Raw genomic sequence first — 22,587 nt, forward strand, 5'->3', positions numbered from 1 at the left:
AATAGGTTGGAAAGAACAAATTTGAAATGGATAAAATCAGCCCACTGTTTGGACTTTCTCCAAAGACGTTCGGCCGCTCTAGAGCAGGACCGGAGAAACTTAATGTTGGGGGTAAGCCAGGGCTGAGGCCTAGTCTTAGAGGAAGAAGTGCGTACAGAGACAGGGGCAAAATGGTCAAGAGTCGAGGAAAGAGTGGAGTTAAATAAAGACATTGCTGAATCAGCAGAATCCCCAAGATTTAGAGAAGAGAGTGATGAATCCAGGGTCTGACCAAGATGGTTAGAGTCAACAGATTGAAGATCACGAAAATGGCGTTGAACAGTATGACAAGGAGGAGGAGTATAAGTAAGAGCAAAGGAGATTAAATGATGATCAGATAGTGGAAAGTCAAGTGCCTTCTGGGAAGAGTGGAGTTCCTTTGTGGAGGGCAGATGAGATGGCCCTACCTTCTTTCCCCTCACAGGCAGAGATGGAGTCAGGTGCCTTCTGGGAAGAGAGGAGTTCCTTTGTGTAGGGCAGATAGGAGGCCCTACCTTCTTTCCCCTCAGAGGCAGAGATGGAGCCAGTTATAGCACTATTGCTAATGGTATGCACAACACAACATGAAACAGTAGTTAGTACTAGTAACTGCTTTTTCCCCCCAGGGGAACTTGCACAAGTGTCTTATTCAAGGTCTGCTGAGATAAACTGAGAATATTTAATTTCCAAATATGAAGCACAAAAATTAAACTTACATGGTCAATTAATTCACGAACCATGCCATTCCACTGGCCACTGGCATCATCCCGGGCTCCATATTTTCCATCTTCCACTAGCCTGATTTCGTAGGTAAATCCAAGGAAAGTGGATAATTCCCTGAGAAGATCGATACAATATCCTTCAAATCTATCATTCCCGTACAAAGGTTTATCAGACTTCTTGAACATCACATATGGCTCTTCCTGGAAAAATTGACAAAAGAGAGAAAGAGCAGGGGGGAGAGAGAGAGGTGTTTCAGCTGTGCTTACAAATATATTTTGATAGTACAGTGTGTATACAGAGTGGTTTGTTTCATATTGTTGTGATGAATGCTAACATTTCTAAGGGAGAACTTATTTTGCATTTAGTTATTTTTAAATGAATATCACTTACTAGTTTTGTACTAACAAACTAGTAATAGTAGCAGGAATTATGAATAAGAATAGGAATTATATCTGTCCTTCCCCATGGTAGTAACTATAAATACCAACTCCATGGTTTGGCAGGCATCATAAAGTAATTAATGATGATAGCAATTTAACATTGTTACTGCTTAGAAATAGAAAGAGTTATTTATTCCAGAATCCTAACTAGCATCAGCAAACAAATGAAAATCAATTATTTACTGAGTGGTAAAAAATTCCACATAAATGTTACTGGAGTATTCGGTGGGTACAATCCTACAAAAAGTGATAGTCACGATTTAAGTTCCATTTGTTTGCTGTTAAACCAGATTTAGTTATGACCAGATTATTCTTAAAATACTTTATTCTGTATTTCCCATGGGAAGGGTCATAGCTCAATAGTATATAGCATATGCTTTGCATACAAAGATTCTCAAGATTAATTCCCTAACATATGCCTCTCTGTGAAAGCCTCAATAGCTGTTGAGAGCCACTGTAGATCATGAGCAGACATGCAACTGCATTGTGTTGTTGTTGTTGTGTGCCTTCAAGTAATTTCTGACTTATGGCAACCTTAAGGTGAACCTATCATGGGGTTTTCTTAGCAGGTTTCTTCAGAGGGGGTTTGCCATTGCCATCCTCTGAGGCTGAAAGAGTGTGACTTGCCCAAGGTTTACATGGCTAAACTGGAATTCAAACCCTCACCTACAGAGTCATAACCCAATGTCCAAACCATTACACCACACTGGCTTCTAACTGCATGGGGAGCCAAGGCCAATTCCCCTTGACCCTCTTGTAGGCCACAGCACCACCACCCCACAAACTCAAATACCTCCAGTTTCCTCCGCAGTCCTTCTCAAAATGGTGACAATGTCTTTTATTCAGAAGCCCCCTTCTCTGTTGCTGCATCTGATACAGAAATGCTGTGCCTGGATGCACCCACATGACTAAGGCCTGTTACAGACTGCCAAAATAAAGCTACTTCGGGTCTCTTTGGAGGTATGCTGTTTAAATGATGCATGCATCCTAAGAATCCGGAAGCTGCACCAAAGCTGCACTCAATGGAGTGTGGCTTTTGGCGCGACCTCCAGACTCTTAGGACCCATGCATCATTTAAACAGCATACCTCCAAAGAGACCCGAAGCAGCTTTATTTTGGCAGTCTGTAACAGGCCTAAGTGTTCTGTTTCTGCATCAGACTATTATACTGCTATAGCTGTGTCATCTGAAAGGGCCTCTGGTCAGAAACTAGTTTTATGAAAATTTAAAAAGATAATGAATGACACTGGGTCAACACACTCATTCCACAATGTCTCTCTGGCACCATATGCATAGGGATAGATAGGCTGAATAGACTTCTCTTTCCTTCTTTCTCCACCCCAGCGAGCAACATAATTGAGAATAGTGCCTTGTGTATCTGTTTGATACACAACCAGCCATTATTGTCCTCCCCATGGACCCAGTTTGCAAATTAATCAAATTCAGATCTCATAAAGAGCTTAGAAAATTACTTTTGAAAAGAATGAATATAATGACACGCTGAAGTCACCCATAACTAAGCATCCCAGAGCATCATTTTACCAGATAAAGCCAGTTGTGGGTGGCTTCATCTTGTCATTATATGCATTCTTCTTAAAAGTAACTTTCCACATTCTGGTTTATAAATTACAATTCACTGACTATCCACTTCCCTTTTTCTTGCTTCCCTTGCCAATATTTCTGAATGCTCTTGCCCACTGGCTAAAACGCCCAATGGTTTCTACTATTTTTGTATAAATATAAGGAATGAAATTGTGTGTGTGTGCGCGCACACATGCGCGCAAAAGAGTTCACATGGAGCAAAGTCCTCCTCAAGTGCAATGAGTCAAAATTGTGTATTGCCTGATGCAGTATAAAACAATGCTCTGAGGCAAGGATGAGATGTTTTGAGAGCCAGTAATATACCTAGCCAGAAATGCTTCATACACAAACACCCTCCAGTGCTGAAGCAAAAATAAATTATTTAGAGCTCCTAGTCATGTCATCCCATATTGACTTTGTATCCCAGTGGAGCTGCACAGAAACCAGAAGCAATCCAAGTTCAACTCACTTGCAAGTATATATCTGACCAGGTTTCTTGAAAAAGCAATATGACACAGAACCCCAGAATAGTTTTCAAAATGTTCAAGCCGTCAGGTTTATCTGTTAGTAGGTTGCCACAAGGTTTAAACACTGAAGATCTCCCACAGTGTGGTGGTGTATAGCACTGTCTGCTTTACAATAATTAACAAGCAAGGGAATATGTATGTGTCAATTTTATAATTTTCAATTTATTTTTATCAACAGTTTTATTTATCATTCTTAAGAATTTTTTTTTCCAAAAAGCAAATACTAAGTAGAGTTCATTTTCTGCAATGGTGAGTTATTATTATTCTGTGCAATTATTGTTTCATATTCGTCAGTTGTGGTTGTTTTATTAAAATGGCAAATCTCTAACCCCAAAATTGTAATGCTATTGCCATGTTAATTCAAACAAATTGTATGTTAGAGGCAGTCCAAATATGATCTTTCTGCACTCCAGGTTTCCGAGGCATAATATTCTCTCTTCTTAACTGACTAATTCTCTTTAGGTAACCTCCTCTTTCCAACTTGTTTATACCTATCTCTGTACTTTTTTATCTTTCTTCCTTCATAATTTGAGTTAGTCTTGGATAACTATGCATTTTTTCAGGAAAAATGGGACACATTTATTCCTTAGCAGGCCCCTTCAGTAGGGACCAGGACATAGATGCTTTGTTTTATTTCCTTTAGAGGACATGTTCTTGTATGAGAGTACTTCAGTCAAACTAAAACATCAGCAGCACACAAAAATAAAAACCCTCCAGTCCTTAGAAAACTGGAGGAATACTTTTTATAGATCCTTTAAGACCAACCAATTTCTTTCACCACTAGCTTTAATTTCATACTAGTTACTTCTAAGGAATCACCAAGGCATGTTGGAAGAAATCTAACTGTAAAAGTGGAGAGTATTTTCTTAAACACACTCCCCCTCCCATCATCCCTTTGAGCTTTTCTTCTACTGTATATGGGCAGAATACAGAATTAAGCTCCACTGCTAACACATTTCTGAAATAGAAAGGACCGTGAAATGAAAAATGAGGAGGCGTTCCGTTATGCCTTGTGTGCTGCTCAGTGAAGATGATCGAAGCAAAGCCATCAGTTGTTAAACAACAATTGAAAGCCATTATCCAGAAGTAGAATGATGGCATATCAGGGACTCAGTTTTTCATCTAAGGAATCTCCACCTTGCCAACTACTTCAGTTGAAAGGCAGCAAAAGAAAAAAAGAGTGAAAAAAGAAAAAGAAAAAGTCAAGTTACTCATAAAGAGCTAAAATAATGATGATGAATACATTTTGGTGAAGTGGAATATGTGAAAGCATATGCTGCAATAAATTTGCTTACAGCTTTGCAAACCAGATCCAAAACATGCATAGTTGGAAGTAAATGGCATTGATTTAAATGGCTTTTACAACCAATAGATTGCTGAGACTGAATCTTTTATTTAACACAAGTGTTGGGCTGCCAACAATAATACCTGTTCTCTGATTACTAAGGATTCCTCTTGGCCACCTGCAGGCATTAAACTGGGATCATGGAGCAATCCCATGCCACTGTCAGTGGCCTCTTCCTTCTCTTTTTGGTGGCATCTGTGCAATCATGTGGGACACCAAGCACTGGACAACTGAACAGCTTGACCAGGCTTGCAGGTGGGCCTTAGAAAATGGGTCTCAGAAAATGATGCCCTCAACTATGTCTGCTGCTCAGGCATATCTAAAGGGTGACTCTGGCCTTTGTCTCACTGCATTGTGAAACTTTTCTGTCCACCCTTCCTCAGTTAGATGTGATTGAATATTTGGTGCCTTGCTATGACATCTGACGGAGTTTGTGGGGGTGCTATTAGCTACAGACTTTAGGCTTGTCGTTTCCTCCATGGTGGGGTGGGGAATGAGTCCTTTGCTATGTTTTTAATGTATGTGTCATTTTGTCACAACTTCGTGATTGGGCCAGCTCCTCAGTAGAGAAGCCTCCAAAGAGGAGATCTCATATCAAAACAAGGGATGCCTTTACAGGACCTTGAGATGTGGCCCATAGACAATGCTCACCCTCATTTTTAGGTGGTAGTGAAGGGGCCACACAGTAAACCACAGTGTAAGGGGAAATCATTATCCTAGAATTCTGCTTTGCCTTTCTGGCAGGGAGGCTGTGTTTGTTGGTTGTTAGGGCAGGTCAGATAATGAACTGGATTATTCACCTATGCAGTGCCAGGATTCTGCTGAAGCTGTTATGGCTTCTTCATACAACATAATGTATTTGTTTCCTCTGTCCTCCCTTACCCTTTTTGCTGACATGCCAAACACTGTTGGGGCACAAATAACTCATATTATTCTAGTATCTCACTAATTTAGACAAGAAACTATTATGAATGCTGTTGTTATTGCTACTGTTTTTAGGTCATATCCAATTTATAGGAACTGTAAACCCCAAAGAGTTTTCATGTCAAGATTTATTCACAGGAATTTTGTTACTGCCTTCCTCTGAGGGAGTGTGACTTACCCAAGGTCAACCAATGGGTTTCCATTGCTGAGCAGAGATTCAAAGCCTGATCTCCTAGAGTCTTATTCTAACACTCAAACACCATAATGGCTCTCTTTAACAGTATGAAATACACTGAATGTTTAAATCCTAGTACAAATTGCTAACAGTTTTTATAATTTGTAAGTAGATGGAATCACAGAATTACTAGTTTCCAAAATGTTTATTTAAAATATTTGACAAAATGTCATAGTGGTAGCAGTAATAACAGTAATAGTTATAATGACAAATTTAAAATAATAAGAATACGAATAACAACAACTGAAAATTAAATAACCACCATTGTAAATTTCAGAGATAAGCCATGATAATTTAAAAGCCACAAATAACAGGGTTAAGGGAAAACACAGCAGTAAACAAAAAACAAACAAACAAATGTACAGTAGGTCTTTGGTATCCACTGAGGTTTGGTTCCAGAACCTTCCATGGGTACCAAAATCTGCGGATGTTCAAAACTCCATTAAATACAATGAATAGTAAAATTATGTCCCTTATTTAAACTAGAAAAATCAAGGTTTGCCTTTTAGAATTTTTATATTTTTTGAATATTTTCAAGCCATGGATGCTTGAATCCGTAGATAAAAAAATCCATGGCTATGGAGGGCTGAGTGTAAAAACTTCTACACAGGAAATATAGTATCAGATATATTTTTTTCTGGACAGAAATAACCTAGCTACAGTAGTCCATGCGCTGGTAATTTCTTGATTAGATTACTGTAATGCATTCTATGTGTGGCTGCCCTTAAAGAAATCTTAGCCCAACTGATGACTAGAATAGCATATAGACAGCATGTAATGCCAATCTTAAAAGAATTGCACTGTCTGCTAATTTGCCTTTGGTCTCAATTCAAGCTACTTGTAATAAAACTTAAAGTACTAAATAGCTTGGGACCTCAATACTTGAAGCAGCGCCTCTGCCTATATGTGCCTGCCTGAAGATTATGATCTGCTGGGAGGCATCTCTGTGCCCCACCAGTGAGGTCAATACACTACGTGGGGTTGTGAAAGAGGGACCTCTCAGCTATGGCACCACAACTGTGGAATGCTATCTTGCTAGAGGCCTGACTGACACAAATATTCCTGTCATTTAGGTGCCAAGTTATAACTTAGCAGTTCACCAAAACCTTTGGGTGTTATTAATTCAGCTCAACACTGTTAGTTATAGTTTAAAAAAAAAAAAAAAAGAAGCAGTCAGGCCTGGGCGAGGCTCTCTTCCGCCCCTCCTTCCGCCTGCCTGGTTGCCAGAGCGACGCAACTGAAGTGGAGGCCAAGGCGGGACTCCATTGCCACCTTCTTCACCATCGGCTCTCCAGCAACAGAGGCGGCGCAGAAGCAGTCAGGCCTGGGCGAGGCTCTCTTCCGCCCCTCCTTCCACCTGCCTGGTTGCCAGAGCGACGCAACTGAAGTGGAGGCCAAGGCGGGACTCCATTGCCACCTTCTTCACCATCGGCTCTCCAGCAACAGAGGCGGCGCAGAAGCAGTCAGGCCTGGGCGAGGCTCTCTTCCGCCCCTCCTTCCACCTGCCTGGTTGCCAGAGCGACGCAACTGAAGCGGAGGCCAAGGCGGGACTCCATTGCCGCCTTCTTCACAATCGGCTCTCCAGCAACAGAGGCGGCGCAGAAGCAGTCAGGCCTGGGCGAGGCTCTCTTCCGCCCCTCCTTCCGCCTGCCTGGTTGCCAGAGCGACGCAACTGAAGCGGAGGCCAAGGCGGGACTCCATTGCCGCCTTCTTCACCATCAGCTCTCCAGCAACAGAGGCGGCGCAGAAGCAGTCAGGCCTGGGCGAGGCTCTCTTCCGCCCCTCCTTCCGCCTGCCTGGTTGCCAGAGCGACGCAACTGAAGTGGAGGCCAAGGCGGGACTCCATTGCCGCCTTCTTCACCATCAGCTCTCCAGCAACAGAGGCGGCGCAGAAGCAGTCAGGCCTGGGCGAGGCTCTCTTCCGCCCCTCCTTCCACCTGCCTGGTTGCCAGAGCGACGCAACTGAAGCGGAGGCCAAGGCGGGACTCCATTGCCGCCTTCTTCACCATCGGCTCTCCAGCAACAGAGGCGGCGCAGAAGCAGTCAGGCCTGGGCGAGGCTCTCTTCCGCCCCTCCTTCCGCCTGCCTGGTTGCCAGAGCGACGCAACTGAAGCGGAGGCCAAGGCGGGACTCCATTGCCGCCTTCTTCACCATCAGCTCTCCAGCAACAGAGGCGGCGCAGAAGCAGTCAGGCCTGGGCGAGGCTCTCTTCCGCCCCTCCTTCCGCCTGCCTGGTTGCCAGAGCGACGCAACTGAAGCGGAGGCCAAGGCGGGACTCCATTGCCGCCTTCTTCACCATCAGCTCTCCAGCAACAGAGGCGGCGCAGAAGCAGTCAGGCCTGGGCGAGGCTCTCTTCCGCCCCTCCTTCCGCCTGCCTGGTTGCCAGAGCGACGCAACTGAAGCGGAGGCCAAGGCGGGACTCCATTGCCGCCTTCTTCACCATCAGCTCTCCAGCAACAGAGGCGGCGCAGAAGCAGTCAGGCCTGGGCGAGGCTCTCTTCCGCCCCTCCTTCCGCCTGCCTGGTTGCCAGAGCGACGCAACTGAAGCGGAGGCCAAGGCGGGACTCCATTGCCGCCTTCTTCACCATCGGCTCTCCAGCAACAGAGGCGGCGCAGAAGCAGTCAGGCCTGGGCGAGGCTCTCTTCCGCCCCTCCTTCCACCTGCCTGGTTGCCAGAGCGACGCAACTGAAGTGGAGGCCAAGGCGGGACTCCATTGCCGCCTTCTTCACCATCGGCTCTCCAGCAACAGAGGCGGCGCAGAAGCAGTCAGGCCTGGGCGAGGCTCTCTTCCGCCCCTCCTTCCACCTGCCTGGTTGCCAGAGCGACGCAACTGAAGTGGAGGCCAAGGCGGGACTCCATTGCCGCCTTCTTCACCATCGGCTCTCCAGCAACAGAGGCGGCGCAGAAGCAGTCAGGCCTGGGCGAGGCTCTCTTCCGCCCCTCCTTCCACCTGCCTGGTTGCCAGAGCGACGCAACTGAAGCGGAGGCCAAGGCGGGACTCCATTGCCGCCTTCTTCACAATCGGCTCTCCAGCAACAGAGGCGGCGCAGAAGCAGTCAGGCCTGGGCGAGGCTCTCTTCCGCCCCTCCTTCCGCCTGCCTGGTTGCCAGAGCGACGCAACTGAAGCGGAGGCCAAGGCGGGACTCCATTGCCGCCTTCTTCACCATCAGCTCTCCAGCAACAGAGGCGGCGCAGAAGCAGTCAGGCCTGGGCGAGGCTCTCTTCCGCCCCTCCTTCCGCCTGCCTGGTTGCCAGAGCGACGCAACTGAAGCGGAGGCCAAGGCGGGACTCCATTGCCGCCTTCTTCACCATCAGCTCTCCAGCAACAGAGGCGGCGCAGAAGCAGTCAGGCCTGGGCGAGGCTCTCTTCCGCCCCTCCTTCCACCTGCCTGGTTGCCAGAGCGACGCAACTGAAGTGGAGGCCAAGGCGGGACTCCATTGCCACCTTCTTCACCATCGGCTCTCCAGCAACAGAGGCGGCGCAGAAGCAGTCAGGCCTGGGCGAGGCTCTCTTCCGCCCCTCCTTCCACCTGCCTGGTTGCCAGAGCGACGCAACTGAAGCGGAGGCCAAGGCGGGACTCCATTGCCGCCTTCTTCACAATTGGCTCTCCAGCAACAGAGGCGGCGCAGAAGCAGTCAGGCATGGGCGAGGCTCTCTTCCGCCCCTCCTTCCGCCTGCCTGGTTGCCAGAGCGACGCAACTGAAGCGGAGGCCAAGGCGGGACTCCATTGCCGCCTTCTTCACCATCAGCTCTCCAGCAACAGAGGCGGCGCAGAAGCAGTCAGGCCTGGGCGAGGCTCTCTTCCGCCCCTCCTTCCGCCTGCCTGGTTGCCAGAGCGACGCAACTGAAGCGGAGGCCAAGGCGGGACTCCATTGCCGCCTTCTTCACCATCAGCTCTCCAGCAACAGAGGCGGCGCAGAAGCAGTCAGGCCTGGGCGAGGCTCTCTTCCGCCCCTCCTTCCACCTGCCTGGTTGCCAGAGCGACGCAACTGAAGCGGAGGCCAAGGCGGGACTCCATTGCCGCCTTCTTCACCATCGGCTCTCCAGCAACAGAGGCGGCGCAGAAGCAGTCAGGCCTGGGCGAGGCTCTCTTCCGCCCCTCCTTCCGCCTGCCTGGTTGCCAGAGCGACGCAACTGAAGCGGAGGCCAAGGCGGGACTCCATTGCCGCCTTCTTCACCATCAGCTCTCCAGCAACAGAGGCGGCGCAGAAGCAGTCAGGCCTGGGCGAGGCTCTCTTCCGCCCCTCCTTCCGCCTGCCTGGTTGCCAGAGCGACGCAACTGAAGCGGAGGCCAAGGCGGGACTCCATTGCCGCCTTCTTCACCATCGGCTCTCCAGCAACAGAGGCGGCGCAGAAGCAGTCAGGCCTGGGCGAGGCTCTCTTCCGCCCCTCCTTCCACCTGCCTGGTTGCCAGAGCGACGCAACTGAAGTGGAGGCCAAGGCGGGACTCCATTGCCACCTTCTTCACCATCGGCTCTCCAGCAACAGAGGCGGCGCAGAAGCAGTCAGGCCTGGGCGAGGCTCTCTTCCGCCCCTCCTTCCACCTGCCTGGTTGCCAGAGCGACGCAACTGAAGCGGAGGCCAAGGCGGGACTCCATTGCCGCCTTCTTCACCATCGGCTCTCCAACAACAGAGGCGGCGCAGAAGCAGTCAGGCCTGGGCGAGGCTCTTTTCTGCTCTTCCTTCCACTTGCCTAGTCTCAAGACCATTGAACTCTGTCCCCAGTTTTTGTCATTACTTAAAAAGTCACAATAGATCGATTGCAGACTATTTAGGGGACTACGAGACACTGGTTAGATGGAGAGTCTTGAGGTCAATCAAGATATATATCCATCATTGTATGTTTCAGGGGAGGGATTAGATGTCTTCAACGGAGCAGCAATTCAAGTTGTGCAGGGCAATGGAAGATATGGCATTAGCAGGGCAAAAGGTCATTACAGAAGAAGACGTGATAGATGTCTGATATCTATTCCGCCTTCCATTCGCCCTGCTACCCCAAAAGATCTGGAAAGCATGCCTAACCATTCGCCAAACCTTTCCCTGCTCTTATGTAATGCCAGGTCAGTGAAGAATAAGTCCCGTATCATCTATGACTTACTGATAGATCACAATGCTGACCTGGCATGTATCACAGAGACCTGGCTAGGAGCAGATAGCTCTGTAACCTGGGCTCAGGCCCTTCCGGCCGGGTACTCTGTCAATGAGCAGATAAGGGGAAGCGGTAAGGGGGGAGGCGTAGCCATAATCCATAATAACAATCTCACTTTAACCAGGATACCTATCCGTGCATTAAACCACATTGAATGCATTTACCTTCGCTTGAAGACCAGGGAGAGTTTGGGGATTCTGTTGGTCTATCGCCCACCCCGTAACGTAACAGACTCCCTAACTGAGCTGACACAACTAGTCTCAGAGCTGATGTTGGAATCGCCTAGGCTGTTAGTCCTGGGCGACCTCAACATCCCTCTCAAGGGTGATTTGACTAATCTTACTGGTGCGGCTCGGGAATTCATGGGTTTAATGACAAACATGGGCCTCTCCCAGATAGTCTCTGAGCCCACGCATTCTGCAGGTCATACTCTTGATGTGGCCTTCTGTACCGAACAGGCATATCCATGGGCAGAAATAACTAGTATCTCCGCATTGTCATGGACGGATCATTTCCTGGTTAAGGTTGGTCTGGAGACTACTATTCCTCCCTCTAGGGGTGGAGGACCAATTAAAATGATCCGCCCTCGAAGGCTGATGGAACCCATTAGGTTCCAAGAAGCCCTAAGGGGTTCTATGGTTGGCAGTGCCAGTGACTCTGTTGAAGTTCTGGTTAATTTATGGAAGAACAACATCACCAGAGCTATAGACATGATCGCTCCCAAGCGTCCTTTCCAACCCAGTAAAAACCGTAACCCTTGGTACACTGAAGAGCTTAAACAAATGAAGCAGGTTGGACAACGACTAGAGAAGCGTTGGCTGAAATCTCAACTCATATCTGATAAGATACTTCATAGGACTTTTCTTAGGTCCTATCAAATGGCGATAGATGCAGCCAAAAAATCTTTCTACTCTGCATCTATCGCATCTGTGAAATCTCGTCCAGCTGAGCTGTTCAGGGTGGTAAGGAGTTTAACACAACTGCCTCCCACCCAGAACCCTCTATTAGAGTCAACCATAGCTTACTGTAATGCTTTTAATGATTATTTCACAGATAAAATCTCTCGGATAAGAGCTGATTTAGATGCCAACTTTAAATCAGAAGCAATGAGAGAGGCATCCAACGCCTCCGCCATTACTGTTAGACTGGATCAGTTTGAGTCGGTAAGTACTGAGGACGTGGACAAGCTCCTTAGTAGTCTGAAAAAAACGACTTGCCCTCTTGACCCTTGCCCATCCTGGCTGGCTGTCCAGGGGGGTGATATAGTCAAGCTGATGCTGAAAAATATAATCAATGCATCCTTCAGGGAGGGTACCCTGCCTTCTTGTCTTAAGGAGGCAGTGGTCAGACCACTCTTAAAAAAGCCCTCCCTGGACCCTCTGGATAGAAATAACTATAGGCCAGTCTCGTTGTTGCCATTCTTGAGCAAGGTGATCGAGAGGGCGGTCGCCAATCAACTACAGGCAGTCTTGGATGAAGCTGATTATCTGGACCCATTTCAAACCGGATTCAGGGCAGGATACGGAGTTGAGACGGCCTTGGTCGCCTTAGTCGATGATCTCCGTCTAGGCATCGACAGGGGAAGTGTGACCCTGCTGGTGCTCTTAGACCTCTCAGCGGCCTTCGATACCATCGACCATGGTATCCTTCTGGAACGCCTGAGAGAGTTAGATATCGGAGGCACTGTTCTACAGTGGTTCCGGTCCTACCTTTCAGGCAGATTCCAGATGGTGGCGCTAGGAGACAGTTGCTCTTCTAAAAGAGAGATAAAATTTGGTGTACCCCAGGGCGCAATATTGTCTCCTATGCTGTTTAACATTTACATGAAGCCGCTGGGAAAAATCATCCGGGGCCATGGGGCAGGATGTTATCAGTACGCTGATGACACCCAAATATATTTCTCTATGTCTCAAACTGATGCAGTGTCTATGGATGGCATCTCTCCTCTGAATGCCTGTCTTGGGGCGGTAATGGACTGGATGAGGGAAAACCGACTCAAGCTGAATCCAGGTAAGACGGAGGTACTTGTTATAGGAAACCCAAGCCCAGGTATGGAATTATGTCAGCCAGTTCTGGATGGGGTCACACTTCCCCTGAAAGACTCTGTCCGCAGCTTAGGGGTGCTCCTTGACTCGTCGCTTCACCTGACAGCTCAGGTAGATGCGACAGTCAGGAGCACTTGTTATCAGCTTCGGCTGAAACGCCAGCTGCGCCCCTTCCTGGAGCAGGGAGACCTTGAAACAGTTGTACATGCGCTGGTCACCTCTCGATTGGACTTCTGTAATGCGCTGTATATGGGGCTACCCTTGTGCCAAGTTCAGAAACTTCAACTTGTACAAAATATGGCAGCCAGGTTAATTACAGGTACTCATCGTACCGACCACATAACACCGGTTTTGAAATCCCTTCACTGGCTGCCAATTAGTTTCCGGGCAAGGTACAAGGTATTGGTGATTACCTTCAAAGCCCTACATGGCTTGGGTCCAGAATACTTAAGAGACCGCCTACTTCCATACTGTCCGTCCCGCACTCTAAGGTCCTCGGGGAAGAATCTACTTCAGCCAATAAAATCTAGGCTAACTTCAGTCACCCAGAGGGCCTTTTCCATCGCAGCTCCGAAGCTATGGAATGACCTGCCGAAGGAGATCCGTGACATTTCTACTCTTACAGCCTTTAAGAAGGCTCTTAAAACGGATCTCTTCCGGCAAGCCTTCCCTACCTAGTTCTACTCCCCATTTACTGTGACTTATGTCACTCTGTCCACCAATTCTTCTCTTAAATTTAATGAGAAGAATTAAATTAAAATTAATTAAAATAAAATCCTTGCCTCAAGAAGAAGAGCCCTCCCTCCATGACATCATCATCAGACCTGGGAGGGAGTGAAAAAGAGAGGCCCAACTTCCATCAGGCCTAACTGTGAATGTACTCACTTCGCTCTCTGTAATTTTATTGTATTTTATTTATTTATTGTATTTTATTTTATTATCTTTATTTTTACTGTTGTAACCCGCCTGGATTCCTTGTGATTGGGCGGGCTATAAATAAATCATTATTATTATTATTATTATTATTATTATATTATTATTTTGAAATTTTAACATCAGTTTTTAACTCATTATGTTGCTTAATGTGTTTTTAGTTGATCTATATTTCTTATTGTTTTTAACCGGCTTTAATGTTTTTGTAACTCACCCTTACAACTCCTGATGTAGTGTGGGGTTTAAATATTTTAATAAAAAAATAATAGGTACTATGTTTGGAAAGGATATTCTGTGGTAAAATGAATTTTATAGTTAGTCTAAGCCTATCATTTAGCTCTTTCCTCTTCTCATTCTCTTTGTGTATATCAGTGTGTATTCATTATCCAGTCTAACAAAAGTACTTTCTGCCTTTCTTTCTTTAAAGAAGAAATTATAAGAATACTAAAAGATTAGTCAACTGAGATTACAGCACTGAAATTAAAATGAATTGCCAACATTGTAGACAGGAATAAAATCCCCATAGTTGAATTAACATTTCAGATAATTTGTTATACTGTAATTGCCAAACAACACAGCACTACTTTACTTGCCATTATGATTGTAAGTACAAAGGCTTTTCTTCACAATTTACATATACAGCTGAATTTCTGCAAAGCAATTGCACATTTGATCACTTACCAAGATGGATGATTACTTACCAAAATGGTGGTTACAGTTAAAGAGCGGTTAGACAGGGAGTCAGTAATGTTTGCTGGTTTTCCTTTCTGATTTTCAGTCATGTTAAGGCCACTTGCAGGATCCCAAGTTCCAATCTATAAAACAGCATAGGCACTTACATATTGTCCATGAGTTCTTTTTAGGCCACTAGGACAGAACAGTGTAAGGAAAAGTTAAGTCTCCTAACACTTTCAATTCACCTCCCATGCAATTTCTGCTATCATTCTTCTAAAAGCAGCTTGCTTAAAATATGATTCACTACACTTCAGAATGTGTGTACTGAAGTGTGACATTTAGGGTGAAAATGATGCACGGTGTTCTGAGTGCTTAATTTTTCATTTAAACTTCCATCCTCCCAATAAAAAACACATCTGATGTTTGATTGCTTAGTCAAAATAAGTTTGTCATGCATCTGCTGTCCTTCACTGTAAATTGATCCATCCTTTCCTCTTCTTCTTAATATTATGAAACTCCCATTGCTGCATTTATGCACATTAGTAAATCGACACCTTGCACTCTGCAAGCATAGGTAACATTTCTAGATACCTATGGAAACATTATCTCCCTCAACATCCTTTCCCTAAAAGTGTATTGCTATGCAAACTCCTACATCATATATTCTGTCCCATTTATGGATTGTTCTGTGGTAAAGAGAACCTGGAACTCAGGGGCAGGTCTCTATTTTCAGTAGAGGAAAAAATCTCAGGGTGAAAACACTGACTAGAAAATACTGTTTGTCTGTTTTTACTGTCACCTGCTACAGGCTACTTTGGACTCCAGGGAGTCTGCCTGGACACCTCTTTCCCTCTTTCCTCCCCCTCTTAAAGTTACACAAAGCATAGCTGGGTCTGGCTCTCAATGGGAAGAACTAGTCACTGTGGAGAAATGGTGAACTGTCTTGGGTTTTCTATCTCAGGAATCACTGAATACAGGACTATATGATTCTGATTTTGTGATGTTTTTTATTTATTATTTGCCCAATTCTATTACCATCATTCTGAACCTATTCTAAATGGCTGAATCTTCTCTTCTCTCTCTAATGCTCTTTCACCCTCCCCCAACCTGCACCTCTTGCCTACACTCAACTTTTCCCTCATTCCCTTCCAGCTCTTTCTTTAATTCCTCATTCGCTAGATTGTTCCTATTCCTTCCCCTCAAGTTGTGACTAACCATCTTCTTCCCACATTATCTTTCTCTCCAGTCCAAATACTTCTGGTAGAATGTATCACCTACATGATGATGATGATGATGATGATGATGATGATGATGATGATGATGGTGATAATGATGACCCTAACATTTCTGCAAAACTGGGACTCTCTATCTCTCTCTTTTCAATCACCCTCCCCCAATCTCCTAGACTAGTTGCAGTTGTATTCCTTTTTTTGTTGTTAGCTGCCTTCAAGCTGCCTTTGATTTATGGCAAATGTGCAAATGGGGAACCTCCAAGTAACCCTGTCATTAACAGCCTGGTCAGATCTTGCAGATTCAGGGCCATTGCTTCCTTGATTGAGTCTATCCTTCTGGAATGTGGTCTTCCTCTGTCCCCACTACCTTCTACCTTACCAAGCACGATTGCCTTTTCTAGTAAGTCATGTCTTCTCATGGCAGTACTACAGTGTCACTTTAGTCATCTTGGCTTCTAGGGAGAGTTCCGGTCTTGATTTGCTCTTGGACCCATTTATTTGTTATTTTAGCAGGCCATGGTATCCATAGGACCAGTATCAGCAACAGATCTCAAATTAGCTTATTTTCTTCCTGTAGAGCTTTCACAACCATACATAGATACTGGAAATACAATGGCATGGACAATCCTAACTTTAGTATTCAGTGATATATTTTTTACATTTCAAAATCTTATCTAGTTTCTTCATTGCTGCCCTCTCACATCATAGTCTCCTTCTGAATCCTTGACTACTGTTTCCATTCTGATATCTTGACTTGAGTTAAGATATGAAAACCTTGAACTATCTAAATGTGTTCATCATCTATTTTATTTAAATCTTCTATGGTCATTATTTTTGTTTTCTTAATGTTCCACTCTGGTCCTGGCTTTGGACTTTACGCTTTCACTTTCTTCAATAATCATTTCAAGCCTTTGCTATTATGATGTTGAATCTCACTCAGCCAACTATTTTTCTCTGATGGCAGCACAATGGATCTTTTTATCCTATCACTGCCACTAATATGTGACGGCTACCTCCCTAGCTGCCACCCTAGCTGTTTAGTTTGTTTTTGCTTATTTCATCCCACTGCTTGCACCAAATTGCATGATGAGACACTTGAACTCAGCTCCCTCACTTGAGTAACTCCCATACTTTTCTTGCTTCTGATGCTACTCTTTAGGAAGAAAGAGCACTCACTATTTTGAGTGTTCTCCACAATAAAAGTATTATTAATTCCTAGTAGCATTTATTTACATTTTCTTAAAATGTTTTCTTCTCAAGCGACCACATGTTGAGCCAATAGAAAGAGAAAACTATATTTATAAGATAGTTGGTTACAGTATCTTTCTTATGGTTGGTATTCAGAATTGAAACAGTGTTTAATTGCTTAAACAGTTACAAACATTTACAGTATCTGTTACTAGATTCTATAAGTGGTCTCTAGGATACAGTTTCACACAAAACTTTTGACTAGACTCTGAGCTTTAAAACTTTGTTGAGAATTTATGAATTTCCCAGCCACACCAATTCACTTTCCATACATCACTCAAATAGTTTATGGTAGTTTCCCCAGCCTTTTCCTGGCTGTACTCCCTCAGGATTTTCCTGGACAGCTCCATTGGGCCTTGCCTGAAAGAATAAGGTCCTCCCTCCATCCAGAGGGAGGAAAGGACAAGCCAGCTCCATCAGGCCTATTCAGAGTAAGAAGAAGGGCTGGACTTTCCCCCTTCCCCACTGCCATTCCCTTCTCCTATTGTGTCTTGTCTCTTTAGATTGTAAACCTGAGGGCAGGGAAATGTCTAATTAACAATTTGTAAGCTGCTCTGATAGCCTTGATCTTTGGAAAGGAGGTATATAAATAAAATTTATTATTTTATTATTATTATTATTATTATGGCTGAAGAGTGGGGTATAAATAATAAATTATTATTATTACTATTATTATTTACCAAGGACTCTCCTAGTCCTTAACCTGAGTACTCAAAACCCCCATCCAAATGCCCCTCTCAGCAGTATACCTCAGCCTCCCTGGATGATAAAACCCCCTCAGGGTCAAATAAACATTTAGTTTTAACCTTGGTTCCTATCTCGCTATCTCATTTTGTCCGATTCTCTGTCTATCTACACACTCCTCACTCAACCTATTTATACTTGCTCCTGGGAATAGCCCCCTCCTTTTTTTTGACTAAGCTCCCATTAGATGTTGCCATGGTCACTCTGACTGGATGTTGCCAATGTCCCAATTTGCTTTTTCTGCACAGCTATGTTCTGCTAGTAGTATAGTGTCATCTGCACATCTCAAAATGTTGATGATCCAATTTTCATCTCTCCTTCCTTGGACACTAATCCTGCTTTACATATGTTATTTTCAGTATGCAAATTAAGCAGAGAGTGTCCAGGCAAACAGCCAACAGCTGATAAAAAGTCCAAAACAAAAAGGTCCCTGGACACGTAGAGGTCACTCCAGATCCCTACCCTTCACCAAAATGGTTTCAAAGTGTACACCAAAACTCATATATCCTCCCCACACGACCTGCAATGACAACCTATTTACCAATCCTACCCTTGCCAATTGTCAAATTCCCATAGACATAGTGTGAAGTAGGCCAAAGAAACAAAACAAAAAAAGAAGACTGGTAAATGGGAAAACATTACTACCCAGCCCCCAAAAGTGAAGCTCAACAGTGAATTTGTGAAATAACAGCTCAACCTTAAAATGCCTCTGGCTCTGCCCCTTCATGTGTCTTAGCTTGGCACTCTGCACTAAGCCCAATTAAACCTGGACTCTAATCGTGGAGGCCATTAAAGTACCCCATCCTCTGCAGTGTTGTATCACCACACAGGTCCAGATACATATATGTAACATTTGACATTTTAGTACGTATATGGAATGATAATTCAGAAGCTCTATGCAATCTGGTTTTGTTTTAACTGCCCTAAATAATTTCAGATTGCTCATAATCATGGCCATCTCATTTGCATTTACTTCCTTTCACGTTGCAAGTGTAATTTTATATTTGTTCTATAAACATTTTACTTCTAATATATTAATGTTAATTAAGTGAATTCAGGTGTTTTTCTTCCATTTTCTAAATCAATACAGCTACTAAACAGAGGATTATTCTATCTACATCATCTGGCCCATATATTCATAATCTACCATTTTCATTAAATTTAGTAAATGGGTTTCTATACAATTTTCAATCTACATGACAGTTTTCCTATTGAAACCAATTTGCATGACATTTTCAAAGTAAGCATTTATGAAACATGATTTAAGTGGTTTACAGGAATATATATTAAATCTTGTTGTATTTCCTTTCCTTCATTTATTTAGAACCCTATTGTTCTAAATAACTTGTTTACAGGTTTTTTACATCCATCTTATCTTGGAAATTTCCAACAGATGTGCTCTTTTATTTCCTACTTTTACAAGCATTCACTGAAATCTTCATTACATGTTTGTTATTTGACTTAGTTATCTGAGATAATCTTTTAGCACTTAGCAGGCTGTACTGTAGGAAAGGGTCTTCAGATTTCACAGTGTCCTCACCCACCTTCAGCTCCCCAAAATGTCTGAGAATTATTATTATTATTTATTTATTTTGCCTGAGAGGAAGTATATAATGTATCATTGCTTCATCCTACAGAATCCTGGGATTTGTAGCTTTGTGAAGCACCAGCACTCTTTGGCAGAGAATGCTAAAGATCTTATAAAACTACAAATCCCAGGATTCCATAGGTTGGTGTTGCATCATTTAAAGTGCTGTCAAACTGCATTATTTCTAAAGTGTAGATGCACCCATGGAAGTCCTACCTATTCCAACCTTAGCTCTGATCAGACTGGCAGCTGAACCAATTCCAACAGGACAGAATGTTTTACTTTACACTAGCACAGGGAGCAGAGGACAGACAGTGTGAGGCAGATAGTTCTGACTTCCATTACTTCACCTCTGTTCTGTGTTTTCTGGAATCTGCTTCCTAAAGGAGCATCCTCACATTATCTAGTGATATGCGAAGCTTCACCTCCATGCCATCTTTCATCTCCTGCTGTCACTATGCTAGGTAAAATGCCACACATCCTGTCATTCTATATATTGTAAGATATATAGTCCCTTATATACAATCTTTTGACTGAAAAGAGTTTTATACCACAATCTTTGAATGTAATAAACTGCTATATAACTATATGAAAAAATTAGCAGAACTCTACACTTTCTGTAATGAGTGAGCATACTGAATTCTTCCCACCACTGTATATGTGCACAACAACTCATGAGAAGGAGACTTAATGGTGATCTCTACTCATTCCCACAGAAAGAGAAATAACAAGTTGATTTTTAAAAAAATCTCTCCCACAAGTATAGGCAAGATATTATAATTTCCGTTTCTAAAATACTAAATTACAAGATTTAAATAATACATTATAATTAGACAAAGAATTTCCTTTTTTGCTTATATTTGAATTTGGAAATTTCATCCAATATGGAATGTTTCTCAGTTTCTGACAAGCCTTTGCAGGAAAAGGAATTCATAGTTGTGACCACAAAGAGACTACAGAGAACATTGTTCTCATAGAATCATACAATCATAGAATCGTAGAATCATAGAGTTGGAAGAGACCACAAGGGCCATCCAGTCCAACCCCATTCTGCCATGCAGGAAATCCAAATCAAAGCATCCCCGACAGATGGCTATCCAGCCTCTGTTTAAAGACCTCCAAGGAAGGAGACTCCACTACACTCCGAGGGAGTTTGTTCCACTGTTGAACAGCCCTTACTGTCAGGAAGTTCCTCCTAATGTTGAGGTGGAAACTCTTTTCCTGCAGCTTGCATCCATTGTTCCAGGTCCTGTTCTCTGGAGCAGCAGAAAACAAGCTTGATCCCTCCTCAATATGACATCCCTTCATATCATATCACCTCTTAAGCTTCTCTATAGACGTCTTTAGCTTGGTGCACAAATGAGAATACTCTCATTCACCGATGGATAAATCACAGGAAAGAAGCCATTTTGTGACTATGTGGAGACAAATCCATTTCTGCACATAAAGTATTATCCATGTTTAACTGTGCATTCATCTTCATATAGCTTACACTTCTTTTTATCATTATACGTATATGAGAAGAACAGTGAGCACCTGATAGTGTTCACTAAAGTCTCTTTCTGAACTTGAGATAGGTTCAAATTAAGGTTAAGGTTGAAATCCTACTACTAAGCATGTGGAATTATTAGATTTATGTGACAGTACAGGCTCCAGTATCAACAATGTGTAATATTCAAGAGGATTAGAATAATGACAAAAGCATTTCTCTTTCTCAATAAATAAAGGTTTAGAAAAGCTATTGGTAACTGACAGATGTCATTTTGTTCTCACAATATAAACCATGTGCTTTAAACCAATATATACCATGTGATTTAAATGATAAACCATGAGATTTAAAACTTTTTATAAACCATGTTTTTAAATCTTTCAGCACTATAGATAATCATCTAATTTTTTGTCTGGATTCTTGAAAAGAGTGTTTATTTGGCACTACATGCAGTCCCTAAGGCAGGTGTGGGCAACTCCAGCCAAACTGGTAGATGCATTACAGCTGGCCAAGTGTTTGAGGGCCATATGTTGGTGCTGTTTTTGTTTTTAATCTTTATTAAATTTATTTCAATAAATTTAACTGATGATTAAATTTAATTATATCAATTATACATTAATTTGAAATCAGTCTAACAGCAGCAGAAGACTTCCCAATTTGATTATGTTATTAATTAATTTTTTTAATACATTCATTAAGTTTATGTGATAACTTGAGGCTGCAAACTCAGTGGTAATGAGCACACTAAGTAGCTGGACTCTAAAAGCAAAACTCTTAATGCTTGTTGAGCAGATTCTTCCTTCACCATAGAGACCCAGAAGTGACTAGTCAAGAAGTTCCAGGAAGAAGCTGGAGCAGGAACTCTAGTCACTTTTGGATTTAAAGAGAGGGTTATGTAAGCCATAGGAAACCTTCTGGAGGCCTCAAATGGGTGAAAGTCCTCCCACAACATTGTCACATGTCATCTCTTCAGAAGCTTAGGAGGTGATATTGGTCATTTGGGGGCAGATTCCATGATCTTTTCAGGGGGCATTGGAGCTATGTGGGGAACTTTGGGGCACTGGGAAAATCAAACAGGGTATTCTTAATGGCCCACAGGCAGCACTTTGCTTGCTTACTCTGTTCCAAGTGATCCCTTTTTTGTCATGAATAATTCTATCCTTAAACACATAGCACTGCCATGATCATGTCTAGCTTACCCTTGACTAATTGGGAAAACTATGGTCCACTAGAAGTTATTTTCATCAATCCTACTAGGAATGGCTAGGCTGCTAGGTAATTATTTGCATTTGTTATGCTTATATTCCAACTTTCCTTTAATGGTGTCAAGGTAGTATTCATTGTCACTTCGTTTGTACCATTATCTTATGAGATATGTCAAGCTGAGTGACAAAGTGTATATGATTGGCCCAAGATCATGTGGATCTCCCAAGTCTCAGCCTAGCCGTTATACCATTATCATGATAGTCATGTTTAAATATTTGAAGGGATGTGATACTGAGGGTGGAGGTTCTCTGCAGGAAAAGAGATTCCACCTAAACATTAGGAAGAATCTCTTGACAGTAAGAGCTGTTCAAGAGTCTCCTTCTTTGGAGGTTTTTAAATGGAGGCTGTATGACCATCTATTGAAGGTGCTTTGATTGTGTATTCTTGTATGGCAGGGGGTTGGATTGGATGACACATGTGATC

The 22,587-nt window shown here is 43.6% G+C and overlaps 1 protein-coding gene across 2 annotated transcripts in view; it reads right to left on the reverse strand.

Annotated features, from left to right (window-relative positions):
* The window catches only part of GRIK2 (glutamate ionotropic receptor kainate type subunit 2), a 655,273-nt gene that overhangs the window by 249,354 nt on the left and 383,332 nt on the right, over positions 1 to 22,587 (reverse strand). For both annotated transcript variants that reach the window (XM_089530680.1, XM_089530679.1), the window contains exons 9-10: positions 14,624 to 14,737; positions 735 to 941 (exon numbers count right to left, since the gene is read on the reverse strand). In XM_089530680.1, coding sequence (XP_089386806.1) covers positions 735 to 941; positions 14,624 to 14,737 — 321 coding nt within the window. The remainder of the gene's footprint in view (positions 1 to 734; positions 942 to 14,623; positions 14,738 to 22,587) is intronic.

Source organism: Sceloporus occidentalis, unplaced genomic scaffold (assembly GCF_023333645.1).
Source record: "Sceloporus occidentalis isolate IW3139 unplaced genomic scaffold, rSceOcc1.0.p SCAF_6, whole genome shotgun sequence".
NCBI lineage: Eukaryota > Metazoa > Chordata > Lepidosauria > Squamata > Phrynosomatidae > Sceloporus > Sceloporus occidentalis.